The 13976-nt window shown below is 39.7% G+C and overlaps 1 protein-coding gene across 1 annotated transcript in view; it reads left to right on the top strand.

Annotated features, from left to right (window-relative positions):
* Positions 1-13976, top strand: part of TOP1 (DNA topoisomerase I) — an 88359-nt gene that overhangs the window by 54191 nt on the left and 20192 nt on the right. The window contains exons 9-13 of the mRNA XM_045804624.2: positions 5812-5927; positions 9815-9936; positions 10860-10982; positions 13274-13461; positions 13745-13889. Of these exons, the coding sequence (XP_045660580.1) occupies positions 5812-5927; positions 9815-9936; positions 10860-10982; positions 13274-13461; positions 13745-13889 (694 nt within the window). The remainder of the gene's footprint in view (positions 1-5811; positions 5928-9814; positions 9937-10859; positions 10983-13273; positions 13462-13744; positions 13890-13976) is intronic.

The following is a 13976-nucleotide window of genomic DNA, read 5'->3' as shown; positions in this document are numbered from 1 at the left end:
TGTGTTGAAAAGAGTCAAATGATCCAGAGGTGTGTAAGTTAGAAAAAAATGATTTCTTTTTCCAATTCCCATTTTTAACCTTTTCAGCTTTGAGGTAACCACTATTCATAGTTTGGTATGTAGACTTCCAGACCCATTTGTGTGCATTTACTCTGTGGCTTTTATAATTTAGAACAGTAATCTCCCCAGCATAGCATGCCTGAGAAAAAGGGAGAAATCAGTGACCAGGGAGGGGTCTGAGAGGAGCAGAGCTGCAGTGGCAGAAGTGCTCAACCAAGTTATGTAATTGGCATTGTTGATGTGACACATATGGGGTTAAAATGAAAGTGTGGAAAAGGAAAATCACAGAGCAAAGGAATCCTGGGCCTTTCCAAAGCAGAATCAGGAAACAAAAGGAGGGGCGCCTGGGTGGCACAGCGGTTAAGCGTCTGCCTTCGGCTCAGGGCGTGATCCCGGCGCTATGGGATTGAGCCCCACATCAGACTCTTCTGCTATGAGCCTGCTTCTTCCTCTCCCACTCCCCCTGCTTGTGTTCCCTCTCTCGCTGGCTGTCTCTATCTCTGTCGAATAAAATAAATAAAATCTTTAAAAAAAAAAAAAAAAAGGAAACAAAAGGATAAGTTTTTATTTTCTTGTTCTTCCCTCCCCCCCCCCATTTTTTCCTTTGGAACTAATCAAAGGTTTTCAGAGATAGAATATTCACCTTTAATAAAACAAAATTTTTTAAAGATTTACTTATTTATTTTTAGGAAGAGCGGGGGGAGGAGCAGAGGGAGAGGTGGGAGAGAGAGAATTTCAAGCAGGCTCCCCACCAAGTGCGGAGCTCGACACAAGGCTCAATCTCATGACCCTGAGATCATGGCCTGAGCTGAAGTCAAGAGTCGGACGCTCAACCAACCGAGCCACCCAGGTACCCCTCAAACAATTTTTGAAGATAAAATGAAATGCCCCCCTCCTTTTTTGTTTTGAGAGGGAGAGCAGAACCAGAAGGAGAGAGAGAATCCTAAGCAGGTTCCTGTTAAGGAGCCTGTCGTGGGGCTCCATCTCATGACTCTGAGATGATGACCTTGAGCCAAAATCAAGAGTCAGATGCTTAACTGAGCCACCCAGGCACCCCAAGATAAAATGAAATGATTATGTAAATTAGGGGGTATTAGAGGAGTCATGAGAATGGTGGGTTAGTAATTCATCAGTCTTTTATGTCTGGCAGGGTTCTTTGGTGGGTGCTCAATAAGTGTTTGTTGAATGAACAAGATTATTTCCTTATCAACACTAGCTCCCTACTGTCTTCTCTTTCTTCGGAGCCTTGGCTCTTGTCGGACCCTGAAGCAGATATACTCTTATCCTGGTCCAGCCTTGTGTGGAATTAGATACCCTGGAAGGGTCTAATAAAGTAATTTTGCTTCTGTGATTGAAATCCTTATCAGTGTTGCCACACATTAATTCTGAGAGACCATAACCTTTGATTTTTATTCTTATTTTAGTTTAAGTGGGATTGGTTAGTCTTTAAAGATGATTGGTTTGGTGGGGGGGTCAGCAGTCTTTTCTACAGCCTCCAATGCATGCTATCCTCAAGTCTGATTGTTAAATTTTGTGCTTTCTTAAGCACGTTGCTTGATGGCACACTGTAAGTTTTTATAAGTAGAGAACAAGAATGATCATCCTCTTAGCTGGTAGCTTGCCCTTTCTTCCTGTCATGGTAGGCTGCCTGCTGTACTCTGAAGTCAGTGGTCCAGTTCTCAGTGACTGCCACTGACAGCCTAGTCAGGGAGTGAAGTGGCATGGCAGATAGTCTCATTTTTTTAATTATTCCTCTTGCTCTCCCACTAAAAGAGACATACTTCATCAGTTTGGCAAACATGCAGATCTTTTGCTGCCCTCCAAAGTCTACAGATTTGTTAATGTTGCCAAAAAGAAACCAGCAAAACTTTGATCTTTATCTCCTCTTTGGTAATTGTGGAGAAGTGAAAATGGTTCAGATCCCATCTGGGTTTCTTTATTGTATCACATTTCCCCCATAGAAACAGTGTTAAAATTATTGGTGGTATGCTCAGGCTTGTGGGAAAACTTTATTAACCGAGATCCCCATTTTCATTGTAGGTGTGTGGAGTTTTAGGTTGGCCTTGAGTTAAATATACTTTTGTGTCAGGGCTGACCAGTTGGAACAGAAGTCCCATGTTTATTCTTCACACAAAGACTTAGAACCTGGGGAATTCGTTGCTGGGATTAGGTGACTTTTAAACAGAGGTTTCAGTCTCTTTTGGCAAAGGCAAAATGCTGTAAGAGGTTAGGGTTATAATGTAAGGAATTAGTGTTGAAACACCAGGACTCTCAAAAGCAATTATTAATAGTGATAAGAAATTTATGGGATATGGATTGATACTCTTCTCAAACCAGAGAAACTGTCCTTGATTCTAGAGATTAGCTCCAGGAAAGCTATAGTATGTGAGCTTTATTTCTGAATTTAAAAAATCTTAAATATGCATTTTACAGTGTATTGTGAGGTGCTTATTAACTGCAAAGGAACTTGATTTCAAACAGCATATGGATGTTTACCTTCCTCTCTTACACCAGTTTCTAGCACTCTCCACCTTCCCCTTTTCGAGCATATTTTACTGTCAAGTTGAAAACTGTCTTGAATTCATAAGCCTGCCATAGAGAAGTCATTTTGGTGTCTAAGTACATGTTTTTCTTAATTTTGCTGGTGAGCCATTGATGCAGGCTTAAAAGAGCAACACTACTGTTTTTATTTGTATAGTAATAGTTGTTGATCCAATGATATCAGCCTCTTGAAGGATACTTTCTGTTTTAACTGAAGTTTAGTGTTAAGGGATTGAATTTATTTTAATTAAGTGGTAAGGAAGTTACTGTGAGTCCTCAGGATTAACATGTTGGAATAGGAAGAATTATAAAAACAGTTTGGAGTCTTAATTAAAAACCACTGGAGTTGATGAAGAATGGAACCAAGTCCTAGTATAAGGGAAAACAAGGTGCTCTGCACCTCCTCACATTTACTTTGTGACTGCTTCACATAGGTTTCTTGTAGCACATACGTGCCTACACACATCATACATACAGATACACATACATGTGAATTTTCTCTGATTTGGAGTATAATAGACTCTGGGATTTGGATGGGTCCCTGCATCTAGGCCTTTCCTATGGCGGTATCTAGTTGGGAGATCCTTCCAGTTTCATACGTAGAGTGGTAGGTTGGTTACTGAGGATAATGCTCCTTCTAGATTTAAGATTTTGTTAAATCTTGACTTGGAGGTTTTTTTTTTTCTAATTATTTTTAATTGTTGTAAAACATAAAAACATTGAATTTATCATATTAACCATCTTTAAGTGGGCGGTTAAGTGTATTAAGTACATTCACATCGTTGTCTGACCCTTACCACTACCATCCATCTCCAGAACTCTCTTCATCTTATAAAACTGAAACTCTGTTAAATGGCAACTCTCCCTCATTCCCCTTTCCCCTCGACCCTGGTAACTACCCTTCTGCTTTTTGTCTCTGTGAATTTGATTACTTTACATACCTCATGTAAGTGAAAATATACAGCATGTGGCCTTTTGTGACTGGCTTATTTCGCTTAAGAAAATGTCCCCTGTCCTCCAGGTTCATCCAGAATTTCCTTCTTTTCTAAGGCTGAATAATATTTCATTGTATGGAGAGACCACATTTTGTTTATCCATTCATCTATTGATAGATATTTAGATTGTTTCAACCTTTGAACAATTGTAAATAGTGCTGCTATGAACATTGGAGAATAAGTATTTGTTTAAATACCTGCTTTCAGTTGTTTTGGTTATATTCCTAGGAGTGAAATAGCTGGATCATATGGTAGTTCTGTGTTGCACTTTCCAGCAGTCATTCACTGTACTGATTTCCACAGTGGCTGTGGTTTACATTCTCGCCAACGGTGCATAAGGGTTCTAATTCCTCCACATCATAGTCAACACTTGTTATTTCCTGGTCTGTTTTGTTTTTATAATAGTCATCCTAATAGGTGTGTGCGGTATCTCATAGTTTTGATTTATATTTCCTAATGATTGGTAATTGAGCATTTTTTTCAGATGCTACCTGACCATTTGTATATCTTTGGGGAAATGTGTATTTGAGTCCTTTGCCGGTTTTTAAAATCGGGTCGGTTCTTTTGTGGTTGAGTTGTAGTTCTTTATTCTAGATGTTAGTCCTTTATCAGATATATGCTTTGCAAATCTTTTCTCTCATTTGTGGGTTGCTTCATCACTCTTATGTCCTTTGATGTACAGTTTTTAACTTTGTAGTCCAGTTGATCTTTTTCTTTTGTCACCTGTGCTTTTGGTGTCTTGTCTAAGAAATCATTGCTAAATGCAAAGTCATGAAGCTTTTGCACTGTGTTTTCTTTTAAGAGTTTCATAGTTTTAGCCTTTGTGTTTGGGTCTCTGATCCATTTTATTTTTTTATATAGTGTAAGGTAAGGGCCCAGCTTTATTCTTCTGCATGTGAATATCTAGTTTTCCCAATACCACTTGTTGAAGAGATTCCTTGGTCCATTGAATGGTCTTCGCACCCTTATCAAAATCATTTGACCATCTATGTTGACTTTGTTTTTATAGTGATGCTCTTATTATAGCATTTTGATATGTATAATTTTATTTAACATTTCTGAACTTTGTTTAAAACATTGGAGTTAGAAAAAAAGTATTGGAGTTAAAAGATGATAGGAAGTAATAGAATATGCATAATTAGCCTTTAGAAGGTTTCTATAGAACTTTAGGGCTTTTAATTTTAAAGTAGAAATAGAAGATTAGAATCTGTGAAGTTTTAAAATACCCTGTCTGTAAGACAGCTGACTCACAAAAAGAAAATGGCGGTGATGATGAGAAGGTCTGTCTAATTCCAAAAAAGAGAAAGACTTAGAGACATGTCAGCCAGTTGCAGTGCATGATCCTTAATTGGATCCTGGCCTATAAAATACATTTTGAATGTAATTCAGAAATTTTTAATACGGTCTAGGTATTAGAATGATGCTAATTTTTTTGGATGCGATAATAGTATTGTAGTTCTGTAACAGAATATCCTTATTTTTACAGACATTTGCTGAACTATTTAGAGGTGAGGTATCATATCTGCAATGTACATTGCTGAAATGGTTCAGCAAAAGATAGGAAACTTAGCATAATATTAACAATTGTTGAATGTAAGTGGTGGGTATATGGTGTTCCTTTTATTTGTCTTTGTTTTTCTGTATGTCTAATCATTTTTAAAGTAGAAAGGTTTTTTAAAACCTGTTTCCACAAAACTTTACATTCACTTACCAGGGTCTGCTAGATAGCTTTAGCTAACCCATAAGTACCCTAAACTCAGTATACCCCAACCGAACTATTATTTCCCCAGTCTTCTGTTGTATTATGTACTTTCTTATAGGTTTGTTTTTCCCCTACCTTCACCTGCCATCTCCATTCCCAGGAGGCCTTTTTCTATGTATCAGCAGCTAAATAATGCCTCTGCCATGTATACCATTGAGGTAAAACAGCTGTTTCCATTTCCATATCCCCCAGTTTTTGCTAAGCTCCTTGAGTGGGGATCCCTTGTATCCAGTCTTAGAACTGAACTGTTGAACTGTATTTTCCTGCATTCACCTGAGTATTCCATTTTATTTGTTGTGAGTGTTGGATTTTTCAAAGTGAAGAATAATGGTAATTTTGATCAGGCCTTGATGGGGCCCAGAGTTATTCTAGAGCACCAATCAATTGAGCAGATTAATTATTTGGGCATTTATTAGGTGATCACTAAATGAGGTTATACTTTTTCTTTTAAAGGTGGGAAGAAGAGCGCTATCCTGAAGGCATCAAGTGGAAATTCCTAGAACATAAAGGCCCTGTATTTGCTCCACCATATGAGCCTCTTCCAGAGAGTGTCAAGTTTTACTATGATGGTGAGTTGTTCCAAGGTTGTCTAACTCTTGGCCAAGAAAAGAGTCTGCTTCTATTTAGGAATAGAGAATGAGGAAGGATCTTGTGCTATATAATCCTTTCTGTTTATTTCATTTTGTTTTATTGTCCTTGTGTGGTTTGGGGGAAGGGTCATCAGGTGTTTACTTAACTCTTAAAGGCCTGTTTGGTGATGAAGAAGTACCTTGAGAAAGAGGCTGTTAATGTCTTAACTGCGTGGTCCCAAAAATGTCCATCTACGTAGGTCACAGTACTTGGTCCCCGTAGTTAAATGTTTTTATCTGAACTCCATTTCTGAGGAGCTACTCTTTGTAAGATTTATTAGAAGAGCCTTACTTGAATGGTAGTATTTTACTTCAGCGATAAAATGTAAGCTGACAAGCTGTTCATGATGAGAAATAGTACTAGTATTTGGTTGAAGATTAATTAGCCCTCAGCTTCTAGGTAGGTAGGGCTGGTAAGTGTCTGTCTCTAATTGTATGTGTAGCACAACACTATGTCTTTATGTGCAGTCCAATTTTATGGGCTGCTGTGAAGCAGCACCCTGCCTGGTTCTCTTAGAACACTCAGAATTGTCCATTAACTGCCATTGGTATTTTTGTCCTTGAGTAGAAGAATCTAAGAGTCTGTCTTGGGTGCTTTTAAACCAAGTGGTCTGCTGACCAAACTTTGAGAAATACTGGGCAGGAAAACTGCTGAAAGGCATCAGTGGTGAACACTTAAGAGAGTTCTGGTGCATCTCTTTTTCCACCAGCAGTGACCTTAGGGCCACAGATACTTACAGATAAAGGCAGTAGTTTATACTGAAAGGTTGGGTCTTGCACATGGACATGTCAAACTTGGCAAGCTGTAATTCATTTTTTTAAAACGCTGTTTATTCAGTGTGCCTGTGTTTGACATCAAGACCCAGCAGTGGACAATACTGACGAATCCCTGATTGCATGGCCTTAATGACAAATGCTTGCATCAGATAAACATTCTGACTAGTGTTGACCATAGCACACAGGACAAGAGTTCTATTAGCCCTTGTAGTTGGTCATTCCTGGGATGCTCAACTATGACTCCAAACCCAAACTCCAATGAGGAAGAAGAGCCTAGAACCTTGAAGAAGACAATCCTGAAAGTCCATGTATTCTGTAGCTCAAGTCTAGGTTTACCAAGAGCTTTAGAAAGCTCAACTAGTAAAGCCCCACTTTGAGGTTCAAAATGATTTGAAGGAAAGCTAGATTCTCTAGTCTCTGGGTTCTCTCTCTCTCTCTTTTTATTTTTAAAAAGAATTTTATTTGTTTTAGAGTGAGAGGAGGGGGAGGGGCAAAGGGAGAGGGGAGAAAGAATCCCTAGCAGACTCCACACTGAGCACAGAGCCTGCGCAAGGCTCAATTTTACGACTCTGAGACCACAACCTGGGCCGAAACCAGGAGTCGGACACCTAACCAACTGAGCCACCCAGGCACCCCTGGGTGTTTCTTTTCAAGATGAGAAGCCAAGCGCTGAAACAGGCATCACTGGTCACTATGGTCCCTTCCTCCACTCTTGCTCAGTGCTCCATTATAGGAACTCCAGCTATATCATTTCCTCAGTAGGGTTTCTTACTGGGATTTCTTCCCTTTGCTTGTGTAAACTCCCACTCTGTAGTAAGTCAGGATGTTGTATTTGAATTATTAGTCCAAATTGATACTATAAGTCCTGCCTGCTCTCTAGGAAAGAGAGTGCTCAGACTCCTTTGGACCTGCGGGGGAGGTGGGGCACAGGCTGGCTGAAGCAGTGACTTGTCTCTGCTGAGAACTTCCAGTTTCCAGCTCTGACTCAGCAGTTTCTTCTTCCTGGAGCTCAGTCTTTTCCATAAAGTGCTCCCATTGCCAGGAACCTTCAAGTCATTCTCCCACCACTCTGCTGCTGGGGGAGCTGTCATTTCCTCTTTTGACGGCTCATGTAAAACAGGAGGCATCAAAATTGCTTCCTCTATTGGTACAGAATTCAGTAAAATTGCCCAAAGAGTCTCCATTTTTTTGTTTTTCAAATATTTGTTGATACCAGTTTATATAAGCCAAAAAGACCCAAGAACAGTTAAATTCTTTCTTGCCTTTTATTTTATTTCATTTATTTTATTTTTAAAGACTTAAATGTTTTCCTTTATATTAGAAAGAAGGATGTTACAACTTTACTGGCAACTCTAGTTCAGACCTGAGTTGGGGAGATCCAAAGAAGTGCAGGAAACCCTTGAAAGCTAATAACCCTATCCTCCCCAAAGTGTCTTCTTGCAAAGGCAGGAGCTTGGTGTGGGGGTTGAAAGGGGAAAGTGGCGCCACCTGTTGGCCATTTGAGTTACGGATTTCAAGCAGGTTCTTCCTGACTACCCTGACAATTTCAATTTTGTGCCACAATTCCCTTCATCCCTGCAATTAGGGATGATAACTTCCCAACCATCATGAAATCTTCTGAGTTTTGAAATGAGTGGATTTCTGGTTAAGTTTTAGTTTTCTATAATGAAAGTGAAAATCCTTGGTGAATTATTAGTACCTATTTAATAGTAAGGCAGTAGAATGGTGTTTAACCTCATTTTAGGTACAAATTATTATGCCATGGATTAGTTCCAGATGGTGTTGTAAAGTTAGATAGTCAAGAAAAAATGGAAATTGGCCCTAAGAGTACTATTAAAAATATTCTATTTGAAAAGTAGAGTAAACTCCCAAGTACTTTCCTTTATTGCTTTATTACTAATTAGCTATACACAAAACCCCTAGGCCGCATTCAGATTTACTTTAGAAGTTAGGAGTTTTCATTGTGTAACATCAGGATTCCTTTAGAACAGCTTTTACTAACATGTACACACTACCAAGAACCCCAGTCATCCCTTGTGATCTGTATGAGTCTTACTTCCCTGAAAGAGGCAACCTCATAGTGCCTATATTCCAGAGCAACCATCTCAAACTCTGCTATGCACATGAGCCACCTGGAGGTCTCTTAAAATGCACTTGCTGAATCTGTAGATCTGGGGTGGGGCCTGAGATTCTGCATTTCTTTTTTTTAAGGTTTGTTTGCTTATTTATTTGAGAGACTGAGAGCGTGGGTGGGGAGGGGCAGTGGCGGAGTCTTAAGCAGACTTCCCACTGAGCATGGAGCCTAAGGCGCAGGGCTCCATCTCAGGACCCTGAGATCACGACCTGAGCTGAAACTGAGAGCCGGATGCCCAACTGATTACGCCACTCACGTGCCCCAAAGATTCTGCATTTCTGACAACTCCCACGTGATGCCAATGCTGCTGGTCTGTGAACCACACTTTAAGTACAAAAGTTCTAGAGGAAGGTCTTATTTAGATTTTTCATGTGGGATATCTGGGCTTGCCTGCTATGGATATATATTATTTTATTCATATTCCACCCACCTAACTTCGAAGAAGAAAGATGCCTATTTCTTTTCCCCACAATTCCTTTCTTCCACTCTCTGCCCTATCCCTTCCTCCCCTTCTTGAACAGAGGCTGCTTAGCTTAGCAGTGGCAGGAGTCCCTCTGAGGATTTGATTTTTAAAAACCATTGAAGAGGTGTAAAGGACCCTGCTTGCTGAAAGGAAAAGGAAGAGTGGCTGGGCCTCCCCCAGCTCATCCCTGTCCTGAGCAGGCACCTGGGAACAGTTTACTGGCATAGTCTCCAAAGAATGACCCAGGTAAATATCTGCTAAAGAGAAGGAGAATTCATACAACTAGATATAAATCAGTGTATTGTCTTTGTTGTTGTTGTTGCCATGTGTCACCAGACCTTTGTGTACCTTGGGAAAGGAAAACCATCAGTTAGAAGACTTCTCCAGAGCTCAGTATTTATACGCAAAACATGAATTATACACCTCAATTTTTGGAACCGCTTTTTCCTCTAGGTAAAGTCATGAAGCTGAGCCCCAAAGCAGAAGAAGTAGCTACCTTCTTTGCAAAAATGCTCGACCATGAATATACTACTAAGGAAATATTTAGGAAAAATTTCTTTAAAGACTGGAGAAAGGTATTGTAGCCCATGTATTAATATCCTAGCACCTTGCAGAAGTATTAATCAAGTACTAAATTAATAAACTGTAACTTTACAAAAAATTCCGTGGTGTAAAATTTGAGCTTTATGAATTTTACTGTATTTAAAGGTTTTTTTCCCCCTATTCATTCACTATAATATATAGGGTTTCTATCCAACAAGGATACTTATATTTCTTTCTTCTCACACTCTCATATGGCTGCAGGAGGAAGTTTATTAGGCCAAACAAAAAAACCTTAGCCCTGGCTGAGCAGAGGAAAGTTTGTCTCTGCAGGACTGCCTGTCCTCTGTCTGCTGTTGCAAAGAGACATGTTAATGTGATGTCCCGTTCCCTTTTGATTCATTCTTACTTGCTTTTGGTACTTTCTGCTCTTGAAATCACATTTCCTACATCTGTCTAGGTGATTTTAAACAATCTCATTCTCAATTTGGATTATGTGGACAGAGGCTGAGCTGAAGCTTACCTTCTGAATAGCTCTGGAAATAACATTTAATAAGTGAGTAGAGCAGGGATAATGTTTCTAAGAGAGAATGAGTATGGAAATATTTCTCTCATTACTAAAGCAAATGATATATATTCATGTTTCTCCAACTGTGGGATACATATGCTTGCGGATGTGGCAGGGTGTAAGGAGCCCAAGAAATTACAAAAGAGTTCCATACCTTTTTCAAGGAAAAATCATGTAGAGCATTTTTCTATTAAATATTTTATAATAGAACAAAGTAATAAAGTTATGTTTCTTTTTTTTCAAAACTCATGAATTTAGATGGACTGACTACCTCTTTAGACACCTTTGGCTGAAAAAAATGGTGCTTTGCTGTAATCACAAAGAAACCTATGGGGTAAATTGTGTATTTACCTTCTTCTTCTGTCTCCCCCCCCCCTTTTTTTTGACTAGGAAATGACTAATGAAGAGAAGAATATTATCACCAACCTAAGCAAATGTGATTTTACCCAGATGAGCCAGTATTTCAAAGCCCAGACAGAAGCTCGGAAACAGATGAGCAAGGAAGAGAAACTGGTACTACAGAATTTCTTAAACCTCTGGAGAACTTTGGAATAGTGTTTAGTTCATCTTATTTTCTTCTTGGTTTTTACAATACAGATTTTACTTTAGTAATTTCACATGGCTCTATACTAAAGATTTAGGATTCTTGGCCTAGTGAAGTTTAAATTTTCTTAAGGGTTTTACATAGACTAAAAATTGTGTATAATAGTCACTTTATTTAATGGCTCAACGTAAGAACCTGGTGCTCTTGTGACCTAAAATCCAGTCCATAACTCCAGTAATATAGTATTTAAAGATGGGCAGACCGATGCAGTGGCTCCTGGATTTTAGGGTTTTAAGACAGCAACAATAATACTGCCTGTGTACCTCCCTGTTCTTGGTCTCTTTTACCCTGCAATCTAGCCATGCTCATCCATCTCCATCTCCACTCCAGAAGGATCTTTCCAGTATCCAGTGGGATGTCATTTTCTTCTAGGGTACCTGTAGGCAAACTATAGGCTGCCTATTTTTATTAAAAAGTTGTATTGGAACACAACCACATCTACTTGTTTACATATCATCTATGGCTGCTTTCATGTGACAGTGGCAGAGTTGAGTAGTTCCAACAGAGACTGTATAGCCCTCAAGCCTAAAATATTTTCTATCTAGAAAAGGTTTGCCAACTTTTGTTACAGAGAAATCCAGGCTAGAGTTTCTTTGTCTTGTCTGTGTCCTTTTTTTTCCCCCCAGGCTGGAGGTCCAGAAGTAATGGATTTTAAGGAATTTTAAAACTCTAAAGTTTCAGTACTTTAAGGGACTTGCATGTTTATGCAATTTAGGCCTTTGTATTCATTCTATAATTCATTGTTTGATGGTGCCAACTTAGCTGTAGTTTAAAAATTATGAGTTACTATAAGAATGATAATTGCATCAGACTTTTCAGTCTCAGTTTAGTCTTCTCAATATTCCAAATTAGTGAAACTTGGTTTATTCTTTACTTCAGGGGTGTTTTAAAACTTAAAAACCACTTTGGAGGGGCGCCTGGGTGGCACAGCGGTTAAGCGTCTGCCTTTGGCTCAGGGCGTGATCCCGGCGTTATGGGATCGAGCCCCACATCAGACTCCTCCACTGTGAGCCTGCTTCTTCCTCTCCCACTCCCCCTGCTTGTGTTCCCTCTCTCGCTGGCTGTCTCTATCTCTGTCGAATAAATAAATAAAATCTTTTAAAAAAAAAAAAACGCTTTGGAGCTTTGTTCTTGCAAATAGCTATCCAAAGATAGGGAGGTTTCACAAGTATCACCTCGTCAGAGCCCTGGCCAAGGACACCTGCTGCCAGCAAGTTCTGAATCTGTTCCTACCCACAAGGCAGCAAGACTTAGTTAAATTGAATTTCTTAAGTGTAATATGAAGTCAGAGTCAGCAGAGGGTAAGGAGGCTCCATGTTCCACTCCCACACTTTTTTTTGGAGCAAGGATCGCAAAGTACACAATGTATGTACCCATATACCTAGGAAAGAATCTGTGACAGGTATGTTTCAGCTTGAAAGACCATCTGAAATGCTGTTCAACTAAATGTGTCTGGAACCTATTAGAAAATATGGAGATGGGGCGCCTGGGTGGCACAGCGGTTAAGCATCTGCCTTCGGCTCAGGGCGTGATCCCAGCGTTATGGGATCGAGCCCCACATCAGGCTCCTCCGCTGTGAGCCTGCTTCTTCCTCTCCCACTCCCCCTGCTTGTATTCCCACTCTCGCTGGCTGTCTCTATCTCTGTCAAATAAATAAATAAAATCTTTAAAAAAAAAAAGAAAAGAAAATATGGAGATGTTCTTTATGAGTCCTGTCATAGATTCTTCCCCATCTGCCATTCTGACACTACTCAACAAAATGATGTTAATTGTTTAAGTTATATTTAAAAATACCTAGGTAACGTGTTCTCACACATAAATCCTTTAAAATAAGAAAATCAGCTTTGAATCTGTAGTTGGATCAGTCCTCAAAGGTAGATATTTTGGGGAATTTTATTGTACTTAAAGTTTGAAAACTTTATTAGAGGTTATCCTTATTGCATTCCTCTCTTTTTCAAAAAAAATTTTTAAGAAGTTTAAGTAATCTCTGCACACAGCGTGGGGCTCAAACTCATGACCCTGGGATGAGGAGTCATATATGCTCTTCCAGCTGAGCCCGCCAGATACCCACATTTGCATTTATTTGTTAGTGATTTTTTTAGACTTTTCTGTACCTTGAACTGTTCTCTAATAAGAGATAAAATATGAATAGGGAACAGCAATTTGAGCCCATTTTGAGTACTTCCTTGCTGTGTTCCAGAAAATCAAAGAGGAGAATGAAAAATTACTGAAAGAATATGGCTTCTGTATTATGGATAACCACAGAGAGAGGATTGCCAACTTCAAGATAGAACCTCCTGGGCTTTTCCGTGGCCGTGGCAACCACCCCAAGATGGGCATGCTGAAGAGACGGATCATGCCTGAGGATATCATCATCAATTGTAGCAAGTGAGCACAGTTCGTTGTTTGGGCCAGAAATCAAGGTTGGAGGGGGTTCCTTTGTTCTTGGGAGTACTGTTGCTGGGATTGTTCCACAGGCTACACAGAGCTGTTGGGAACAACGTGGTATCTCCATGTACAGATCTCCAAGTACTTCTCAGTTACTGACTGGTGATGAGGAGGAAACATGGGAAATACATGCTCAACAGATTATCCACTTTAGATCACGAAAAGTGAAACTGTCCCTTGCTTCTCCTCATTTCACTGCCCTCCTGCTTTGTTATTTCCACAGAGATGCCAAGGTTCCTTCTCCTCCTACAGGACATAAATGGAAAGAGGTCCGACATGATAACAAGGTTACTTGGCTGGTCTCCTGGACAGAGAACATCCAAGGTTCCATTAAGTACATCATGCTGAACCCCAGTTCACGAATCAAGGTAAGGGGTAGCTAAGAGCTACACCTGTTAGTGGGGCTGATCTCTTGTTGAAATGTAGTGTTCTTGGTCTCTAGAATCACTGTGACA

The sequence above is a fragment of the Ursus americanus genome, chromosome 22 (genome assembly GCF_024610735.1).
Source record: "Ursus americanus isolate L20-20 chromosome 22, mUrsAme1.1.p, whole genome shotgun sequence".
Lineage (NCBI taxonomy): Eukaryota > Metazoa > Chordata > Mammalia > Carnivora > Ursidae > Ursus > Ursus americanus.
The sequence above is the reverse complement of the archived record's forward strand: the minus strand, read 5'-3'. Positions and strand labels throughout refer to the sequence as shown.